Raw genomic sequence first — 23,818 nt, 5'->3', positions numbered from 1 at the left:
TCGACAATAATGTTAGAAATTAAACATTTGATCTATGATTTAATACAATATTTATTCGTTCCTAGTGGAATATTATATTAGGGAATAGATCTAGATATTAACATAAATTTAAAAGGCTAAACGAATCATTAATTACCATTTATTTCATATATTAATTGTTATTATTAAGCTGCTTACGAATGTAAGAATTTAAAAAATTTAAGTATCTTCAAAAACGGTGCAAAAATCGGTATCGCCATCTAGCGGTGAGCGTCGAACTAATTTTCCATAGATCATAAGATGTAACTGGCACCATCTATACACGAATCGTCCAAATTTATCAAGAAATAGTTCGATTTGTTCGTCGCTAGATGGAGGTACTAATACCATTCTTTGATTTTAGAAGTAAATATTGGATGTTTACCATATTTTTTTTACTAAAATAACTTAATAATAACAACAAAAATATATGACTAATAATTAATCATTTTTTAAATCTGTAGTAACAGTACAATCTCTATTTAAAATAGTTTTATTTACGTTTAGTAGAAGATTATATTTGAATAAGAATTTAGACATAAACATGAATTTTGAAGACTAAATAAATTATTAATCAACTCTTACCTTGTATTTTGATTATTATTATTATTAAGTTATTTGTGAAAATACCTAAAAACGGGAATAATCATCGTTCCGTCATCTAGTGGCGAACTCTTCAAACTGTTTCTCGACAAACTTGGACGATTTGTGTATAGATAGCGCTAGCTATAGTTCTTAAAAAATCCTACATTCACAAGCATTGTAAAATATTGTTTATTTGAAGTAACTATTTTTTCCAATTATTGTAATAAGGTGTACATATATTGTAACGTGTTCATCTTTGGTAGTTTATCTTTGAAGCGAATTTGGACAAGACAATACACAATTTCGATAACAGAGGACGAAACCTGGATTGATTGGACGATTGCGTCACCTGTCGGAAATTCGTTGAATCATCAGATATTCTATCTCTGTTTATCTAATGGGTTTAGAATGGTGTTGACCGTTTTTGGTTATAGTGCCGGAACGTGTCCTGTCAAGTAAACGTATTGTACGATCTGTCGTTAATTTGATCACAAACACCTCAAAATGTCTGAAATTTCCATGTCAGAGTCACCGCACTTACAACAAATTGATCTGACGACTTTAAACCTTCAACAACTCACGGTTTTAAAGCAGCAACTGGATCAGGAACTTGGTGTCTTTCAAGACTCATTGCAAACTTTAAAAATCGCTCAAAGTAAATTTCAAGAATCAGGATCGTGTCTTGAAAAGATTTCCCCGTCTGTAAAGGGTACGTGTCAATTGATCCTAAACTTACATTTTTCATTAGTAGGATCTGTGCAGTTTTCTGTACGTAATTTGAGGTTAGGAAATGTGGATAACGTTTATGCATTGCATTTAAGTAGAATTGTCTTTCTTACAGATAATGAGATACTTGTACCATTAACTGGATCGATGTACGTTGCTGGAAAGCTTGCAGACACAACTAATGTGTTAGTTGATATCGGAACTGGCTATTATGCTCAGAAGAGTATTGCAGATGCTAAAGATTACTTCGATAGGAGAGTAGCCTATGTTACAGAACAGATGGAGAAAATTCAACAATTAGGTCTCGACAAAAGTAAAGTCAGAGACGCGACTGTGGATGTTATAGAAATGAAACTCCAAAGTCAAACGCAGAAGCTGAAAGAAGCTGTGGATCATGCATAAAATACAAAGCTTTGCTTACTTAACTGATTTACTGTCACTCATTCTTTGTTTTCATTGATTCGCATTTATATCATCATTGAATTGCATCACTTTGTATTTCGTTGTTAAACGTTAATAATAATTACGTTGCATGTTACATCAAAATTAATAAAATTTAATAATAGATGCAGAATGTATTTTGTGATATTCTCTGTTTCGCAGTGTGTAAGGAAATATCACTTATTTACATATTGATACAATAGTTTATTTTGTACAGAAATGTAAATCTAAATAAATTATAAAAGAAGTTTATCTCGCTGTACAAGCGATAGTCCTCCCGGTTTCTCTATAGATACACTTCCGCAAGAACATGGAATTAGTATTCTAGTACTGGCCATGGATTCTTTGTGTTCTCTCTCATTTCTCTCCTTATACTGACTCGAATATAACAATGATTTGGGGAAAGACACAGATGAGGTATCTCCTCTAAACTTGGGCGTATATGGCAGAGATACAGGAATTATGTTGCGAGATGTTCCTCTATCTTTATATCGGCTATGCCGATCAAGTTCTCGTGTGAAGCGTGGCGGTGGTTATTCTCGAGCTTGAGACGGAGCCAGCAATGATCCGACTACATGTAGAGAAGATTTCTCTTTATATCTTGATTTCGAGTCAATTTGGTTCCCGACTGGATGCAGAGAGATCTCTAACTGTGAGACATCTTGAGTCGGATCCTACGGTAGCTTCCGATCAGATGCAGGGAGTTGAGTAATGATTCGGAAACGTCAGTCTGTCTCTTCAATCGGACTCGCCAAGAGGAAGCGGGACTGACCTAGTAAATCGATTGTACGGTTTGCGTTGCGGCGCGTCTATTCTCGCGTGTTAGCTTCATTTTCTTAGTTAAATCGATTGCTTGACAGAGACAGACACGGAAATCGGAGGAACTTTGTTTCCTTTTATTTTCTTCTTTGCGTATTTAATTTCTAAGATTGTACAGAGGGAGATCGAAGGAACAATCAACCAGGAGTGTACGAAATTCCATGTCTATTGTCATTCGCAGTTGTGAGAATAGGGGTTGGATATTGGGGTTGAAAGAAGAAGAGACACCGAAAATAACGAAGGTGAATTATTTATTTGTTTCTCACTAAAATAAAACTTCATTCATAAATAATAACAGCTTTTACCTCGAAACGTCGTGAGATACATTTCGTTAGCTATAGTGTTACAGAAGAGGTATCAAAATCATTGTCAGAGGATAGAAAACACGGTATAATATCATTGAAATAAATTCCCGGATATCTGACGCGATTTACCTTCAATCTAATACATAATATTATGACATGTTATTCAGATTATAAATTCATCCGGCTGCAACGGGGCAGCTCAGATGCGCAATTACATGTAGATAATTCGCTAAATTTTTATCCTATTTACACGAATAACATACGATCGATATTTATGTTAACGAAAGATTTTTCTCCTCTCCTTCGTTGCACTTAATAATTTCAAAATTTTACAAACAATTTGCCCTCTCCATTCCGATACAATCATATCCATAAAATGTCAATGTCCAGTTCATCGATGTTATCTCAGATTGCACAGGAACAGCGTGACTGCGACATTGAAGTAGAACCATCCCTCCATGTGTTTCATTGCGCTCCCTAAAATCAAAAAGAAGTGGTATGGTTTTTAAATAAACAGTTTATAGACGGCACGGAAGAAAACAATCGATATTATTAATATTATATCTTCTTTATTATTTATCTCGAGAAGCAGTTAACAAAATTGCTCTTATATTAAACTATCATTTAAGGGGGCATTTAACTGTGAACGCACAAAAAAAAGCATATTTTCAATCATTTTTTTCTCAGGAACTATTGCATAAAATTGAATGAATGTTTTTTTCCCCTTGAAGGTATGATTAAGGAAAGTAACTAAAAAAAATTTTTTTTTGGTAACAAATATTTCGTCATTTATTTACAAAATAATATGCATGTATGCAAGAAAAAAAAGTTATCCGCTGGCGCAGGTGATTTTGGCTCTCCTGTTAATCTGAAACAGAAAATCAAAAAAGTTTATTAAACTATGTCGTCACACCTATGGTCGGAACCATATTATTTATTTCACTTATTTATTTCATCGAAAATAAACAAAATGGCAGCGTTTCTTGTGAAAGAGAGAAAAAAAAACACTTTTTTTTTGTACCGTAAATCAGGTGAAATTGTAAGTAAAAATCAAAATGTCAACTACTTGGAGGTTCCGACGATAGGTGTGACGACATAGTTTAATAAACTTTTTCGATTTTCTGTTTCAGACAACTTTCTTTATTGCACACATGCATATTATTTTGTAAATAAATGACGAAATATCTTTTGCCAAAAAAAATTTTTTTATTTACTTTCCTTAATCATACCTTTAAGGGGGAAAAACATTCATTCAATTTTATGCAATAGTTCCTGAGAAAAAAATTCTTGAAAATATGCTTCTTTTTTGTGCGTTCACAGTGAAATGCCCCCTTAACGATTGTCACTTTATCATTGTATAAGTAGAAATATAATTTCTGTCGTATGTTATCTGAAGGATCATAAATAACGCAGGAAATTCAACTACTTTCCTCGTTCAGTCTTTCTTTCAAATATCTCCGCGAAATAAGAGATTTTACGAGCCAGCGGTCCCTGCGTATTCCGGTTTCAAGCGAATCGGCGAATTTTGTCTTTCGAAAGTGAGGATTACCATAGTAAAACGTACCAGTATAGGAAGATTCCCGAGTTCCTAATACAGATGCCAAACGTGGACGTTCCTCGTTCAGTCGAACGCCATCCTGTTCTTTATACAAATGAAAGACGTTAGCATGACAGATCACGTGTAATTCGCCTTTGCTGAAGCTGTCTGGTATAATCTCGAAATCCAGGCCGGCGATAGTCATTAGCTGCTGATTGTCACCAAACTTGTCCGTCGCATTTATCATGAAGCTGGCGTTCACCTGCAATACAAAGTTTCTTTGATAAATTAAACTTATGTATCCTTCATACTACGAATAAATATACATTATATTTCATTTATCACAAAATACTTGTTCATCTGTGTAATTTACATGCAACATATTTATACCATAACAATCGTCTAACTCCAATCGTCAATTGATCGTTAAATTTATTATTTTTATTCAAGATCGACGACATCCACACTGAGAATAAATGGTTCTTTATCTTAGATACGGAAGAATATATTATAGAATTATTGTTCATGTGGAGAGGAAACAATATAGGTTTTTCTTTTCTAATTTATCAAGCCATAGAAGCATATAATTTCAGGTTGAGTCAATGGAAAAGTTAGGAATCGGTAATGTTCATGTGTATGAAGCATAAAACTAATTACATATTCACGCGTTGGTAATTAAATGAAAACAGGAGAAGTTATATCATAGAAAAGCCTCTTTCTATAAAAATGTGATACACTTGAGATCATACTGGGATTCAGCCAATATACAATGTATATAAAAATCATATTAATACTTAAACAGAAAAAATATTTAACTACGTTTCATCAAAGTATTCACATAATTTTTAAATACTCCATAGTTGAAAATATCGCCATATGGAATAATGACAAAATTATATAGAATCTTTCATTTCTATTAAATGTAGAAATACTCGTAGATGACTGAACGTAAATTCATCGAAAGTCCATAAATTACGTTATTCTTTTCGTACTGTGATTATTGTAGTTACTAGAGGATAAAAACGAAGAAAATGAACGGCGTAAAGTAGTCTCAGTGCTTCCTATATCTCGTTTATGGGGTAACGCTTCGATTTTAAGCCGCAAACGATTTGCGGTATATTCAGCCATAACTATAATGTTTATCGGATTGTTAGGGTACCCATAAACCGTTTCAGATTGCTAGCTTACGTCCAACTTATAGTTCCTGATTAAATGAAATCGGTTGGTAGTCGAGAAACCGTGAGGAGATTCCGCGCGATGTTTATAATTTTCTAAGCACCCTCGCACTCATAACGGAACCACATCGACGCATTAAAACAGAATTTTTCATATTAAGGTCTTCGAAACTAGAGCGCTATGAAATTAAAGTTTCATTATCAGTTTCATGTACAATTATTATTAATAACAGGTATTATAAACAATATTTCTACGACTTGTAATTCTTTATAGAACTGATTATTTCTGTTTACCAGAAATGCAATTAACATACAATCTCAATTTTGATAGCTAGTTTAAGTTGAACAGGATTATAAGTAAATACTTCTTTGATGAATTAAAAATTGATAGAAAAAAACCATTATATAGTAATTAAATACATACGTTAAAATATCTATAAATTTATAGTATTGTAAATTGGATGTTTAGTAAAAAAAAATGAATAAATATTCATGTATCATTTTATTGTCACTAGTTTTCTAAAATAACTAACATAAATATTTATATAAAAATTATTTTTTATTCATTATTTTATTAAATATTCACGATTGAATTATTCTTTATGCATAAATACGAACAATTTAACTGAAATTATTTTTAATTCGTTAACTCATGGTATGTTTTCACGTAATAACGTGCAACGTTCTGTAATTATTGCATTATCGTTGTAGCTTTGTAGATATTTTCTGCAATAAAATCATGATACTAATTTACATATAAATGGAACATGTTTTAAGCGAGTAAATAAATGGGGATGTAACTTAATATGAATGAATAAAACTTATTTATTAGACATATTTATTATTCTATCTCTTTATTTAATAATTTCAATTCACCTTCGTGTCATAGACATTTGTGCCATCACATCTTTATTCCACGAAATCAAATTACGTGTGTCTCGCTATTGCAGGTACTCCGACTAATTAATCTGTTAGTAATTGTAGATGTGAAACAATTCCGTTTTGAGAAGGATTTACAACTAGAACATCGTAATAAAATGAAAAATAAACGTGCTTCGCCATGCTCTGGCGAACATGGTTGCATACCACAGAAATTGTCCGCCACGACCAATCCACCGATTACAGAAGTGTCTTAATGCTTCTCGTAATGCCTCCCTTGATTGCCGTGCATAATGCACAGGGCAGCCATCATGTTGGTACCACGTCACTAGACGAGTACTTAGTGGTACAATCTGCAGTAAAACTGGCAATGTCTCTCTTAAGAAAATTGAGTACTTCCGGCTTGTTAAATGACCATGAAAAAAATACAGTCTAATTATTCGACTGGCGAGTGTACCGCACCATACATGAACATTCCGTTGTCAGTAGTATTTCATTTGTTGAAGTCAATGAGGTGATGTTGCTTAAATTAACTTGCTGGAGGCTGGTGGATATCGTATGGGTAATAACAATTAAGTATTAGCGTGAAGTGTTATTATGAAGAATGGAGGGTGGTTATTAATATGCAGCTGGTCATCTGGTCGAAACTATAATACGTATTAGCACTTTTATTATTAAATAATGACGAAGTTTGTGATATTTCATTTATAATACGTTTCCCTTAGAATTTATCCATTTGAAACCTAATGATTGAAGAAATATCCACAAATATGTTAATAATTTTCATTTATTAGGTTGGAAAGTTCATTCTATGTTCTGAACGATGAAATTGTTCACTTCTTTCACTGTTATCGAATTCCATTTACATTTGTTTTTTACTATGAATTCATAATAAAAATAAAGGAATAATAATGACAATGTGGCTGGTTAAGTGGAAGAAAGGCTTGAAGGTTAAAGTTACAGCCAACAATCAAGCGATAATTTTCCCAACTGTGTCGCATTCGCGTCGTTTAGGTGAACAGCTGTTGAACTCTCACGAACTGGCAAATTGATTGCACGATTCCTCAATCATGCCGCATTCTTATGAACACGTTACACAGTTATGTTGTATGTTGTATGTTGTCACATAACGAAACATCATATGTATTCCTATAATATCATATAATCCTCCTGTTGTTTCAAACTGTTTCAAACTGATTTATTTGCTCGAAAGGTTCACTCACCTTTGTACTCGGTATAAATTTTCTCCATATTGGAATGTTATGGTGTGTTTAATTTGATAACTTAACATTACTTGTTTTTGTGCATGTGTGGTTAAATTTATTTTGTATGTTTCAGTTCAGAAAGAATCGTCACTACAGGAGATTCTCTTTTTCTTTAGTTATGTTAAGGGGTTGTTATCGATTACTCTGATTGATCCTAATTTTAGTTTTTATGGTATTAAATATTTATAAGAAATTTGTATAATTCAGCTAAGTGCTGAAGAGTATTTTCAGCGTAAGGAGAGAGGTTGAAATTCGGTGACTGATTTTTGAATGAAAAAATTAACTATTTAAAGATAAGCCAGTGCCTAATTTTGTGTCTCAACTAGTTTGCAAAGAAATAGAAGAGGAGAATATGCCATTACAAATAATTCCCAAATAATTCAATTCAATTTTACTTAGGATAAAGAACCATTTTATAAGAAATTTTAATCAATTCAAATGTTGTTTATATAATAATCAATTCTAGACTGCGGATTTTACACAATATATTTTATTAATTAACAAAATAATGTTTATATTTCGTTTTGCATAAGTGCATATACCTATTCGTTATATTTAGCATATATTGTCATATTCTCTTGTACCATAAATGTATAAAGTTCTCAGTTCGAACGTCACTACTTGGAGACAATTTTATTCAAATAAAATTAACTCGAGATTGTAGTAACGCACGTTAAAATGTATAATGACCAATTACGTTCTCAGGGCGAACAGCAAGCGTCTCGATAAGCTTCACAGTGCAGATGACGGAAGCCAATACAGGCAAGGGAGCTAACATATTGATCGTTACAGTACTGACAGTTTATCGAGACTACCAGGGCCAAGTTGGCCGAAAGTTTCTACATCCATCAACCTACCGGTACCCCATTGACAGTCCACGTCACATTCGCTGGTGGATTTCCCGCAGGAACAGTGCAATTTCCACGCACAGTGTCGCCAACCGCGTATCGATTCTTCTCGACTTTCACTTGGGGCTTGCCCTTCGGAAGATCTGAAAATCATCGAATCTTTTAGTAAAAAGACGAAGATAGACTTTTTGCGCGAGATGACTTCTGCTTTTGTTTCCTCGCTGAATAGCTATTACGTTTTATCGCGTGTCTTTGTTGCTTTTACAATGCCGAGCGTGTCAGTAAAAACGCTTTGATACCAACGAGGCATTGTTGCACGTACGAGATTTATTGTTCAGCAGCCCAAGCGAAGGAGTCCTCCGCGATCATTTCAGTTTCTTGCATTAAATAGGGACTAAGATGAACAAAGGCCAGGAATGTACCGAGATATTGTAGGAAACATGATATCCTCGCGTTTCGTAGCGTGTATCGAATCCAAATTAGCAAGGCTACGGGCAATACATCAGTTCCGACTATCATGAAGCACGATAATTACGACGAAGTTGCTAGTTTGATGGGTAGAACTCATGTGTTACAAGGATTCTTATGTTACATGGGTTTGTAACACGGTAGATATCAGTTGTGAAAACAAAAGCTCGAGTTTTCTTTTGCGGAGTTATCGTTTTGGTATATATCGATTTTAATTAAATGAAAAGTATTTCTTTTCTTTTGAATTTTAAACGAATGTTAATTTCTTTGGTCTTAATAAAAGCATAATACATGTTATTGGAAAATCACGTGCCGATGTTGGTCCTACGTCCTCTCGAGGGAAAGATTATAATATAATTGGGAAATAATTTAAAATAAATATGAACTTTATATTTAGAGACAGCTTCTGTAAGAAAAGGAAAAGTGCGAGGAAGACATTTCTATTCTGAATCAAATATTTAAATTTATGACATAAAATATATAAAAAATATAATTATATACATGTATATTTGAATATAAAACATAAAAGTACATAATAAAGATCAATAAGTATATGTATCAAACATTTATTTTTAATTATATAAACTTAGTATTTTGCTCTGTATTTTTCCTAGTCTTGTGTCATTAGAAATTCTCATTTAGTCCGAGTTCGTTTGCAGTAATTGTAATTATCGTCTGAAGATTTAATTTAAAACTATTACTGTTTAACAGAGTTTGTTAAAATACATCGATATTCACTTAAATTCGTGACAACAAAAGAACAGAAGATGTTGCGAATAAACATCATAAATGCAAAAAGTTGCAAAACGATAATTGACTAGCGAAAAGGTTTTGTATATCTCTTAAATTACGAGGTAATGAATGGGAATATCATTAACCATAATTTCCTCGTATTTCCGCAGAAAACAGGAAAAACGAGAAAATACTCAATTGTAATAATTTGCACGCCCCTGCGTTCCACTTATTATATCTAATTCCATTTAAGTCGAGCTTCCTTGAAAATTACGGAGAGAGATATTTATTATTTTGATAGAATCGGTTTTCCTTGATATGCGGCCACACGTAACTTGTTAATAAACTCATTAAAAACTTTCGCCACTCTGCTTGCTGAATTTTAAACAGTACGTTCGCGTTTCTCTTTTGTTTCTTTCTCTTCTCCCTCTTGGTCCATATAACTTCGAATGAATGATGCTTAAATTTAGTTTACGCGTTGACCAGGCCACTCTTGAGAGGACTTGCTATTTTTTCAAATAATACATTCTTCAATCATTTTTCAGAATTGTATGTGCTTCACGAGAAAGAGAAGTTTTCTTCAGAAAATTCGTAATGTTTATGTCAACATTGTGATTGAAGGCATTTTTACTAGTCAGTTTCATTAGAAACATACCAAACGAATTATTATTTTAGAAGACGTCAACATCTGCTGATTGGACAAAGCAATTTTTTTAGATAAAAACTTGCTATTTTATTTAAGTTAAACGATCATTTTGAAAGTGTATAAATGAGGGTTTTCAGTAAACTCACTGTCATTTTGGTAAAAATATATATTTCAAAAAAATCTTCGGTTCATTTAACAGATGTTGACGTTGATATTCTGACAGAATAATTTGGCACGTTTCAGATAAGACCTTCTTCAGTTATCCTGTACACCGAAAAAAAAAAAAATGTTCTTGAAGATTTCCTGTACCTTGTCCATTCTTAAATATATCTTAACATAAACATTTAAATATCGAGTTCAATACTTGTACTGTAAAATTACGCTATGTCTTCGATTGAAATATATATTTAAATCTTGAAAAAAAAATTCTTCCCTTCGAGTAAATATCTTTTAGTACATAAAGCTTCCTAACACCCAGTCCAGCGACTCTGACCAACGTTGTATCATCTTGACAACACCATTTATTGTTAATCCCTGAACGAAAACACTCGAACCAGTCCTTGGTGTCGCGTTCGCTCGGTTCCGTCTATCATTGTCCTTATGAATTGCAGAATCCTGGAAACTCGCGGCGCGCCATTGTTGTATAAGGTTGGCCGGGAGCTTTTCACCGTGGGCTGCCGCGCGTGGTAAAGTATTCCGTACACATAACACGTCATGTATATCTCGGGGGATCATTATACCATCCGCAGAAGGCAGTCAATTTCCCTTTAGCGGCAGTTGAACTGTCAAAGTATTGTCCGACTTCGGGCTGAATGACTTCCGCCTAGCTTGGCAGTGGTTCGTCCCGATGCAGTTCTCAAGGACACGACCGTCGGTGGGATTATCATTTTAAACGTGTCTCGTAATGCTGTGGATGCGGGCGATCATCCCGTCTGGTGAGAATGGAGAAGAGAAGGAGGGAGAACAGGGGGAGCAGGGAAGAGCGAGCGTCTGAGGGATACAAAGCAAGATTCGACGGCTCGATTCACTATCGAGCTTTTACGAGCGATCCGTGATCGGAAAGGAGAGGCGATCGCCTCGTTCTTCTCAAAGAAGAATCGCTACCGCGGTTGCGGCGTCGTTAAGTTGACGCTCGACGAGGAGCACGGGATGGTGGGAACAAAACCTGATGCTCTGTACTTTGCCTTCAGGCGGAGATGGGCAACATTCTATTCGAATAATAGATGACGAATAAGAACACACTACAGGGGAGACCCTGGTAAGGTGATACAGGGTCAGGTTGATGAAGAAAAATTGTTACCGCGCAGGGTTTCCGCAGCTTTGCATGCTAGGCTCTGAGATAAGAAGGTGCTTGTTCGAGCTTTGATGTTGCATATACCTTTTGTGCGAATAATAGATGACGAATGACAACATAGGCGAGACTCTGGCGATGTGATGCGGGGAGGTTGATGAAGAAAAATTGTTACCACACAGAGTTTGCGTAGCATGCATACGAGGCTCTAAGATAAGAAATCGCTTATTTGAGCTTGTATGTTGAATACGTTTTTTATGTTATATAATAATTTTGTGAAATAATATATACATAAATTTATATGCCATAAAACATGCCTCGAGTTTGAGGACTTTAATCAAAGCATTATTGTCTTCACTAATTTTTACTCAATGAATAATTATCAAACTGCTATGTACCTCTTGTGTATTTAAAAGTTTGTCTTGATAGGAATATTTGCACATCTCCATTTCTAATTCACTGCTACCTTTTCTCCCGTTGGCTCGGTTAATTTCGTTACACCGTTCCGCCGTTTCAATTAACCACGGTTGCTGGCGACAATGTCTGTTACCATGTAGAATAATCAGAGACGATAATGAACGATGGGAGGCAAGAACTGAAGATGCCCAGTGTAAATTCACGAAACTGTAACGGGTCACGATCGGGTTGCCTGATTCATTCAACGTCTATATTGAAAATTAACAGTGCATACTAACGGATCAGCGCGACGGGAACCAGGTGAAGTGATTCTGAAAGGGACTAGGGTTACGTATCGTTGAAACGAAGCTGGTAATTAACAGTATCTCGGTTAAGAGAACCGTGAAAAGTAGATGATGAAGTGAATGACACCGTGTTCGGTTGTTTAATGAGATTAAGTGACGGGAATTTTTCGCTTGCTCGAGCGTTTTGTTTCCAACGGAGCGTCGTTGCCGATTTTCAGTAAGTCCGCGGTTACAGTTTCGACGACGTGTTCTTTGTTCGTGATCATTTGTAATTTTCGCGTCGAAAAATGGAGAAATACGAAGGAGGAAGTTCTTAATTAAATATGATAACGAGGGTAGCTTCAAATCGTACATTTCACGGTTTAACCGACTTTTGTTTGAAAAACCTGAAAGCTAAAACGAATGAAATAGATGTTGGAGCAGCAGTTTAACATATGTTTATTATTTATGCGAGGTAGAAAGGAAAGAGCAAACCTACTCTAATAAATGTTTCTATTATTTTATTTGGAATGATGCTTCTTAGATTATATATATATATTTTTTTTTTTATCATAATTAATAAGTCGTATTACGGATGTGTGTACTTTTTGTTTTCATGTAAATGTATATTTATAATTAAAACTAGAAAATTTAGAAGACTAGGTATTATTCAAACATAAATTAATTTTCTTGTTAGTTCCAAAAACACATCTGCATATAATAAGTGGAATAGTCAAGCTTATAGACTAAACATATTGAAAATATATAAACTTGACATCAGACTCTGCTTAATAATCTGAAAATTTTTATTTTAACTCTCCGTAATTTTGCATATACGCTCATAATTCACATTTCAAGGAGAACTTCATTTCACACATATTTTCGAATATTAAACCGTGTGCTAGTATTATACTCTTACACAACTGTTCTCACCGACAGTGTTCGTTTGAATTATTTATAACACAAGCAGAAGATGAAACATGTGGACATCAGAGACGATTAACTTCTACTTAAAGGCTGATTGTAAACATATTTTTATACGTGAAATGATCAGTTGCAATTTTGTATAGCAATATGGAATGGCAATATTAAATATCGTTCTTAATGAAAATGCGAGAACAAAAACGTATACTTTATTTAAAATCCAATCACTTGAAATTTACATAAAATAATTGGATCATTTCTTTGCTAGTATGCTTGCTATTTGATCACACTCTTTTTTGTCAAATTATCTGCTTCTTGAGTTCAAATCGGTTTTCATTATGAAGCTTAATTACTAGGCTTGATATTACGTTCTGATATCTATTTAGTTTCGATATGAATGGAAAGTAAAATTGCAATACTTACTGGCCACGTGCATGTAACCAGAAACTCTTAGAGTAGTAAACGTAGGCAAATCACCGGAGACCTCGCAACGGTATTTGCCACTATAATTTGGCTGTACATCCTTTATAACTACACGGTGGGCGTCGCTTCGATTTGTCTGCAATGTGAAATAAATAGTATTAGCAAAGAGGATTCGGAAACGGTGGGCTTATGCACGCGAATTAGTGATTTTAAGAAATCTAAAATTTATATTGGGTGGAAAGATCAAAGAAATGGGATGATAACTGCAATTGATAAGTAAGTAGGGGTAACTAATCGAAATTAGTAGAAGGAACTGTCGGAAAAGGACGATTTTCAGTTATGCTATTATACATAATATTTTGTTACGTTTCTTCAAGTTACACTATTATAAACCTGAAAGGGGGAAAAATAACAAATGCTTGTTGTTATTATAAACAAGTATCGACTAGATATTAGTTTTGAGTAAGCCAGTTTTGTTTTACAATGAAACATTTATAAAATGTGATATTACTATGACACAAATGATGTCCGACTGAATAAATGCTGCAAATAAATCGGTGTACATTACTTTTTCATCATCGATTTCCACGAATATAATTCTGCCCATCTCTGCAGTTTAGCTGGAAGACAATTAAATTAATAAATTAATAAATTGATAAATCAATCGATGGAATGCCTAGCTTTCATTTGGTCGGTGGAATTTATCGATACAGTTTGTGTCAATTTAGTATCAGTCGAGTGAGCATACTTGTCTCTATATATTAGGGGTAATTGTGCTGGAACGATGACCATAATTGAATAAAAATGGCAAAATGGGCGTACTACGAAGCACCTGTTTCACACTGACGTAACTTATCGACGCAATTCGAGTCCATTTAGCATCGATGATTACAGGATGAAACGAACGCCACGAACGACGTGTGTACCATTTATTGCAAATCGATCGCACTTACGGGCCCGCTTTGACATCCTTGCTCATTCATCCGTTCGCGACAAACAATACTTCACGACAACAATTAATTACATGTTGCTGATGGCAGCGATAAATCACGCAATTAATTTTCGTCCCGTGCGATGCTCGTGGCACTTGGACACTGTCATAATCAAAAATTGGCAATCTAATCAAGGTTTTCCACATGTTCATTTATATTCACTTTTGTTTATTATTAATTACATATAGACAAGAAATTTGAAATAGTTTTTATTTTTCACACTTTCTCTAGAATAAAAGAATTTTTACTCTGCCAGTATTCCAGAATAGAAGAGCTCTAAACAAATGTTTGAATCTAGAGAGAAAATTGAAAGAAATAGATGATCGGTTACCTCGAGGTCGATTATCGATGCGATCGATAGCCGTGTTAACATTCGGATGGAGAACGGCATTAACTTTGGAAGAATACGCGGTGCTATTTCAATTCATTTTTAAATACCAAGGAACGGAAGAAAGCAATTTTCGTTGAAATAGCAAGTTTCGTCTCGTCCCAATGTTTCCGCATGAGCATTCAAACAGATGTGTAATTTTGCAGCTCAACTGTGGAAAATATAACAGCGCAAGGCACTGCTCGTGTATGCGAGGGATTACACATAGAGGGAGGAAAACGAACTGTGTAAAATTACGGATTGAATGTTTATCTGGGAAACAAGTAGGGTGGGTCAAATATATGCTATCGACAAGCAGTTACGTATCGCTACAGCCAAGCCCAACGTTTCACACCGTGGCAGTCTGGTTATTTCAGCCTACTGATAATAGTTACAATTATCATTTGTGAAATTCGAAGTAGCGGTGTCTGGTACTTCCTACTTCATTCCACCTACTCGTTATGTCATTCCATTAGTAATGTTGTTTCTTATCTTGTTCCCTAACTTCGGGTTCAATTCAAATAACTCCTAATAGTTCATTACAGAGAAGTAAGTAAAAATATTAAGAATAGAAATTAATTCTGTTCATTTATATTCAACTATTCATAATGGTAGTTTAAAAAAGATATATTTACTCATACACATAACCAAGTCTCAACCTGATAGTCATTAAAATTTTGCTTACTGTAATTCTTCTGCAATTATTATAATTATTAGCCATACTTGTAATCCGTTAGAAGAATAATAATAAACAAAATTTTACTTAAATTAGAGTACAAATAATTGAATACAACGGCACAGAATTAATTTCCACATATAATATTATTATAAATACGAAAATATTTATGTGGTACATGTAGAGAATTTACTTAGCCAACGAATACATTGCGTACGAGTCTCAATATTACGATTAATAAATTTCCAGGTCCCTGTAGCATGGTGGAAAATAAATTCCGTCAGTCATTCGGTATAAAAAATCGCACAGAGTCGCAATACGTTGTTCGTAGACGTTGATTTTCAAATGCGATTTTCTCGTAAACAAATCTGCATAGGGAGAGTAATGAATCGACATTTTTCACTCGATTTTGAGTGACGCGTTACCGCGATTCCGGCCGTACTATAATTTTTGTTACACGTTCTGTATTTCTTCCTCGCCAGTGGTAGGCGTCAGGCGCGATTTATCGGCTCGATGGGCTGCTGTTCGTACTTTCCTCTGGTAAAATCTAATTGGAAAAGTATTGCGCGCACGGGAGCACCTCGGTGGTACGCTGTTCGATCGGCTGTACTCGTTCATGTACGATTGGAATTCGTGCAGCCTCGTGAAGGTTTTAAGAGATTTTTAACTTGCGTCGAAACGTTAATTTTATGGCACCTGTTCTCCTTTTTCTAAACGCTTGTTCCTCGTTGCACGCGAACCGTACTTCGTGTTCACTTCGTGAGAACTTTTATAGTATCAAGTATCCCGTGTACAGATACGAAACATTGATATGTTGTAATGATTTAATACGTCTTCGAAGCTTCATTTTTTTTTTACGAAAAATGAATTATTTTGATTTAATCGAAATGTCAAACTTTTTATCAAGTATAAATCCTCGATACCTTTCGTTCTTCTTGTGTAAGTATTTTTGTATTTTACTGTTTTGCCCAATCTTGCTCTTATATGATTGCAAAGTAGCAACACTTTTCAAAATATTTCTTGATTTATTGTATTGTAGGATTAAATGTCGTTGGGGCGCAAAAGAAAATTATACAATGCACACCCTTGATGTATATTTATTTACTTGAATCAATGATTAATAAAATAATAATTTCAGTATCAGTTGGATAAATGACTCGTTCCATCATATAGAATTAAGACGGTGCAAAAGGTACCCGGTTTAAAATGTATTGAAGCACTGAATTAACTTGGTTAAAATGGCACTGTGAATAACCAAATTCAAATATATATTCCCAATGTGTGCGAGGATTCGTTCAAATTTCGTATAGTTTAGTAGTGGGAGATCCAGAATAATAAGTTTGTTCAGTATCACTCGAGTGAATGAAATTTTATTAATTAATATCACCCGTGTTCCACCATGCTGAATTAAAATAGCACAATAGGTATTGCACGAACAAAGGGATAATATGAAAACGTTGAAATAATTCAATAATGTACTTTTTTCATTATTTTTGGATATACAATAATTTAGAGAATCGGTAGGAATATATAGATGATTATCATCAATAAATTTCCATCAGATTAATCAGGATTTCTTCCGACTAGCTGCGGTGCGGTTTGCTTGGTCAGTGATGTTTATGCATGCTTTTAGCAAATTAGAATGCATACGGTGAATAGAAACTTTAACGTTTCACCAAGTATCTATGGAATTCGTGTGTCAGCGTGAGATTTGGTTTTTTGGTTCGCTTGGAAGCGTCGATCTTGCATTGATATTCCATCTTAATCGGGGCCAACATTAAATATGAATCGTATAATCGATATTTATACTTAAGTTCTTTCATTTACTTTCATCGTATATCATGTAGGTAGATGTCTGTGTTTTATTACACTCTTATCCTCTGCGTGAAATAAAATGTATTTTCTAGAAGGAAGTTTTTCTTTTCTTCAAAGAAGCTTACATCACTTTGAACTTACAGTGATTGATGGATGAAATAAAATTCTTTATATTAGTTATTGCGCATGCATGAAAGAAAATGTTTATATAGAGAACAGTTCATGAAATTTAAATTCAACTGCAAGAAATTTTTAACGATTTCAGAATCTTTTGTATTGTGGCAGAAGTGTTTGTAAAAAGTTCTTTATTTTTTTATTAAAATGACTGGAAACGAAGGAATTTTCTATACTCTTTAATTAATTTTTTGTACTATTTTCTATACTCTTTGATTTCTAGTAATAGATTTTCACACGATGGAGAATGCAGACAATTACGGCGAGTATCTTTAATTAATTAAAAGACACGTGCATACGTCGGCACGTAGTTCGTCATGAAGAGTTATATAATAAAGTAGAGCATGAACGGCAGTAACAAACTTCAGAGTCCGGTGAAACTTGGGGAAATATAATCCGGGAGACTCGCTTCTGTTCTCGACGGGTTCGCGTCAGGTGCGAATGTAAAACGTGATTCGCAAAGGATCGCCTCCCCCCCCCCCCCCAACTTTTAATAACCAGGAATTTCCGAGGATATTTTTAACTCGTACATAAACTGGTGACAATTCACGAGAAAATGTCCAGTGTGTTACTCTTACGCAATTCTGGAAACGTTCTTATTCGAACTGTGCTTAATTAACGAAGCAGCCAACTCTTGAGGGACTAATTTAAAATGGTTTAATCGAATACACACAAACCAGAGGTTTTTATTAGTCTCATTTTAATACCGTCTATTTTTCAATTCTAAAGAGCACCGTGATTGTAGATAATGATAATTTTTAAACGTAGACATATGTATCAATATCCCTGAAGAGGTTTAAAACGAGAAAATTGGGAACCAAATGCAAAAACACAGGATAGTATTATAATCACGTCGTACGTAAAACTTTAAAATGAGAAATGAAGAAGGAGGTCTGATTACTCAAATATCAGTCTAAAATTATTTCACTATGATTTAGTTTGCAATCTGGATGTAAAACTGTCGAGAACGTGTACTTACATCAACCTTGGTACCCAAATCCCCGAAAACAGCGATCGATGGCATCTCTTTGGGTACGTAACGAAAAAATTCGGAACCCTTGTACCATTTGACTGTATACAAAGTGTCCGATTGAAGATCGTATCTGCAGCTCATATTGACGGTCGTGCCAGCTGCTACGGCCAATGGAATATCGATGGAGACATTGCTAAGTCCACGAACACCTGAAAATAAAACGGCATCACAGTCCTGGCAGCACTTGCATTAACACATTGCGTACTACACCTATTTCGCTTCTGTTATCGAGCGAAAGTTCCATTATAGGAAATGTCACTTTATTAAAATTGTATTACTAAAAATTAATTCTTTTATAATGGAAATTTAGTTGCTTTCTTAACACAGTTCCTATTCTTTAAAGTAGATGAGACGTTGAAGTGGTACGGAATGTACCACCTTGTACATACGTATGTAACGTACAAAGTTTTATAGAATAAAGAGAAAAACTTTGTTTCTTCTGTATTCTTGTAATAAATAAGAAGCTGCATTTAGCTTATGTGTATTTTTTATTCGTGGTGTATAATAGTAATCAGAACTAGAAATAAGGAATCGTAGAAGATTGTAAAACTGGGCTAATAGAGTGTTCGGAGAAGTACAAAGTACGATACTTAAGAGCCATCTCGAAGAATCGAAAAACGAGGTTTCTTGTGACCGAAATCACATACTTCTCTTCTTACCAGTGAGTCAAGCGACAACCACTTACCCTGCGATAACTTAAACGGACAAGTGCTTAAGAAACTTTCTGCGTAAGCTTGGCAACGTCAGCGTTAACGTTAGCCGCCTTGGGGATTACGTTCGCAGGAAGAGAATCGAGCAGAGTGACAGGAAAAGTTCCGGCATCGGTGTCAGCTTTTAAATATCTTGGCAGGGAATTATGCGCTTCATTTCTTTTCAGCGTAAAGAGTGTTCTTGTAGTAGAAGAATAACTGACAAATAATTGTTCATTGATCGTCTACATAATCGTGTTGCATTTGATGGGAATTATTTCGAGTATGTGTCATAACTAATTCTAACCATGAAAGTTTTGTTATCGTAGATAGTTGGATTGGCTCAACCATTATGCCATGATAATAAAAACATATAGTCCTATTTTTAAAATATCGATGATTTCGAATTTTTTTTTTTTAAATATAGATTGAGAATATTTCTTATTAAAGCCAATATATGTTTGTCTGTGACAATGTACACTTTTCCCATCTATTGTATCCTTTTATATTTTATTCTCTCTGTGAATAATATTTTTGTACATATTAACATAATTTATAATACATTTAAATCAAATTAAATTTCATCGAACGTCAGTTTTTAGGATGTTTCACTACGAGGTGAACACGTTTGACGATCACCATTCCTTCGCGACGTTCAGTTTTCTCTTTCGGAATGGAAGTATGTAGTCGCATGACATATTAGGTTTACGTTTGATGTGAAAATTGAACCTTCCGTCAATCTGCACGCGCAACATTGTACATAGAAGGAAATTGCAGAGCAGAAGAATCTACTATACATGCATATTCCCCTTAAAGGCACAAATTAATAATTAATGATCGTGATATAATATTCATAAGTCTTTGATGCCTAAGGTGTTCTCGGCAAGTTGTGCCCCATTTCAATAAACTATTTGTAAACTTACTTTGCCACGCGAGAATGGAATTCCTGAATAGTTACATACTAATATGGAATAATCCATAGCCTTGTCGAGTAAAGTGAGTACACTCGCAAAGGTTTTCGATCTGATTAGTTTCAAGATGACTACAAAAGGTCGTCGAAATTGTTAAAGTTCTTTGGAGAACTCTAGCTTATTAATGAATTTTTTAATTCCAAAGAATCTACATCTATAAAAATATATTTTTCATACAAAATTAGGATCTTTCTTTCTCAAATTTTTCTATCACATTCCACATTCAACAGTAAAAGTAGTCCAATTTTGTGTCGGTCATACTAGGCGCTATCTCTATGCTACTCCAGCTACTTTTTTTCTTTTTACAGAAATAGCAATCCATTTTAAACCAACGTTTCGTTGAATATTTTAAAAAACTAACGCAAACATTATTACACCGACTGATTCTCAGTTTTTTTTCTTTTTCGACTCATTCATAATTCATTTTAATCTGAATACCTGGCGCAGCTATTGCCAAAGGCATAAAATTCTCACGTTAGACCCTGTAAATATTGTTAGACTCCCAGCTGAACGCAACGTGGACGCCCACGGCGGTGTTTGTGTGCTCGACATAGGACGTGGAGAACGCCTGGAGTTCAGTTATCGCCAACAGACTGACAAGTTCGTCTGTTCAGTCGACGTTTCGGCTTGAAACGGAAAAAAATCTATTGCAAGTTGAACGCTCAGGTCACGGATTTGCGAGATCACCGTTGCAACGCACGTGAATGGCGCACGGTACGCCGCGCCGGACTGACGTTCCAATTTTATCTTTAATTAACCATTTTTCACGGAAACGTGCGCCCAGTATACTTACTTATGAAGCGACGCACGTAATGCAATTAATCGTTAATTAATCCAAGACGTAATTGTACGCCATATCAGAGAACAACAATTTTATGTTTTCAACGATATTATGACCTCGGTAATTGTATGTTATATCTTTCGTTATCCTAGCGCATAGATAGACGGTTCTACTATATTATAGGAAATTATTAAGAGAATGACTAGACGAGTTCAAGCAATTATAAATACAACGACTCGCGCGATAAATATTAATTAAACATATTAATTCAAGAGTCCTAATAGTTTGCAGAATTTTTAAATGATTGTTATGTATTATTAAGATCACAAAAGCACTTTTCGTAATAAGGAAGGTTTCCTTTTAAATGCATTTTCAATTCCATTTTTTTTTTTTTTTTTGAACAATCGTAATAACATTATTAATCACTGTATACATGTCGGTAGTATTGGAAAACAGAAATACATAAAAAGATGGGAGAGAATAAATAACTGGGATGAATAAGTAACGCAACAGTAAATTCGATTAATAATCGTAATTGTCGTTCTATTACGATAAACCTAATTTACGGGAAGCCGATTCTCCTCATTGCTCGTCTCTCGAACCGATGCGATCTTACGGGCGATTATTTTTCTAATTGCGTTCCGATACTAAGCAAGTGCAAGTGTTCGTTTAATTAAAAATCGATCGCAGTAGGTAGGAGATTACTCCAATTTATTTCTACAATCCAGAACCTTGTCATTCGCTTTATAAATGCGCGCTGCACCTATGGGATGAATAACGACTAGTGATAATCCTGTCATCAATTAGCGTCATCCACTCTATTCCTCCGCATGGCGTCCACGTCCTGCATCCATCGGTACCGTGTATCAAGAGCTGTAATCTAAGTGAGAAACAGAACTTTGTGACAACATTAGAGAGGCTGAACGTAATTAGAGCTTGCAACTGAGGACGTCTATTCCGTACATTTTCAATATTGGGATACGTATAATCAGCTGTTTGATCGGAGATCGATTGCAATGTGCTTGCATATTAGCACAAGAAGGTTTAAATGCCATGTATAATTCAGTTCAATTTGCATTTCCATACTAGAGCACCGATACCGTTCGTACCTTCGATTAACGGAATACCGATAATGTCATACAGATCAATGAACAGGAATGTCGTAAATAAATAAATATTGCATTGCTCCAGGCTGTTATGTCTAATATCGTAATCCACGGCATTCAATCGTCGCCTTATACAGAAATACTCAGAATGTACATTTTCCACAAACTACGTTTAATGTGTAATTCAAGTGTAATGGTACGTTACATTCAATTATATTGTTTCAGTAAAGTCCATGGAAATATGTAGATTAATATAATATGTCTTACACGTTTAATATTACTTTAATTGTAAGATCTTAATTTTATATTGTCACTATCGTGTATTTTCATTTCATCATAGTTGTTTTATTATTCTTACCTCTTTGCTATTGTATTATTTTCAATGAATTTGTATTCTTATTTATACATATATGTATAAAAAAATAAGTATCAAATATTCGCTTTTATGATCGACGAAAATACGAAAATACGTTCAGGTTTATCGTATTTATTGAACATTAATCGTGGTATTTCGTGTTGATTGAAATTGAATATTTATAGCTTTTAATGATCATAGAAAGCCCAGAATCTGCCAAATATTGGCTCTTGTTTCCTGTAACGCTATTACTAGCCCGAAAGCTGCATTTTCTACGCGGTATTAAACCATTTTTCATTCGTTTAAGAATATTCGCCGTAGCACCATGAAAACGTTAAAACGAAAATTTATTCTGTACATATACTACGCATGCATAGGGAATCAACTTTTTAGCAAGTATTATGCGATAACTTCTAACGCAAACGTTTCTGTTTGTTTCGTTTTTATCGCGTGTTATAATTTGTAACGAAATCAACGAGACTCTGATATTCAAATTTTAATGTGGGAAGTTGCATTTTATCAGATCAGCTGATCAAACACACTTAATATTCTGCAGGTTGTTTGTGTTCGTGAGTTGTTTGGATAATCGACCGACTGCAACTATACGACATTAACAAACCAAAACGGTACAGACAGTTTAATCGTTCCTACTCTCGTTTGCTATTTTTTTTGAGTCACCAATTAATACAGTTTTCTAAATAATAAAATTACTTGCACAAAACTCTCACTTTTTTTTTGTCCGTCATGATACATAGAAATTGTTTCAACTTGTATATATCATTTTCAAACCATTATTTATTTTTTAGAAATTTCTTCCCATGTATGTTACTGTCTAGTTTTTATACAAGGTGTTCAGACATTATTGGTACTGATTTTTTAGGTGATTTTAGGTTACACCATTTTTAGGATAATCTCTTGTCTAATTCCAATTTCAAATTTCTTTTCATTTGCTTGAATAGCCAAATTCTCAGTTAAATGTTCTGAATTTGCAATAACATAAAAATAACGTTAAAAGAGTCGTCTGTGGAACAAGTAAGAAGAACGCTTAGATTTCTAACGAGCGCAATTAATTGCCTCACTAAAGAATCAGTGGTACG

General features: G+C 34.4%; 2 protein-coding genes across 2 annotated transcripts in view; one reads left to right on the top strand and one right to left on the bottom strand.

Annotated features, from left to right (window-relative positions):
* The first annotated feature begins 1,001 nt into the window (after window positions 1-1,001).
* On the top strand, window positions 1,002-2,022 carry LOC128885932 (prefoldin subunit 5). Its single transcript, XM_054140324.1, has 2 exons — window positions 1,002-1,312; window positions 1,445-2,022. The coding sequence occupies exons 1-2, from the start codon at window positions 1,108-1,110 to the stop codon at window positions 1,729-1,731; spliced, it is 492 nt and encodes a 163-aa protein (XP_053996299.1). The 5' UTR covers window positions 1,002-1,107; the 3' UTR covers window positions 1,732-2,022.
* A 789-nt stretch (window positions 2,023-2,811) lies between these two features.
* The window catches only part of LOC128885927 (uncharacterized), a 60,909-nt gene continuing 39,902 nt past the window's right edge, over window positions 2,812-23,818 (bottom strand). The window contains exons 2-6 of the mRNA XM_054140317.1: window positions 18,766-18,968; window positions 13,763-13,898; window positions 8,608-8,741; window positions 4,459-4,693; window positions 2,812-3,371 (exon numbers count right to left, since the gene is read on the bottom strand). Of these exons, the coding sequence (XP_053996292.1) occupies window positions 3,295-3,371; window positions 4,459-4,693; window positions 8,608-8,741; window positions 13,763-13,898; window positions 18,766-18,968 (785 nt within the window). The 3' untranslated portion in view covers window positions 2,812-3,294. The remainder of the gene's footprint in view (window positions 3,372-4,458; window positions 4,694-8,607; window positions 8,742-13,762; window positions 13,899-18,765; window positions 18,969-23,818) is intronic.

Source organism: Hylaeus anthracinus, unplaced genomic scaffold (genome assembly GCF_026225885.1).
Source record: "Hylaeus anthracinus isolate JK02 unplaced genomic scaffold, UHH_iyHylAnth1.0_haploid 11982, whole genome shotgun sequence".
NCBI lineage: Eukaryota > Metazoa > Arthropoda > Insecta > Hymenoptera > Colletidae > Hylaeus > Hylaeus anthracinus.
This window is presented reverse-complemented; position numbering and strand designations above follow the sequence as displayed.

Excerpts from the sequence above, each read along its gene's own strand:
- LOC128885932 (XM_054140324.1), top strand. The coding sequence starts at position 1,108 with ATGTCTGAAATTTCCATGTCAGAGTCACCGCACTTACAACAAATTGAT. Across the intron at positions 1,313-1,444 it reads GATTTCCCCGTCTGTAAAGG|ATAATGAGATACTTGTACCA; the intron begins GTACGTGTCAAT and ends TCTTTCTTACAG.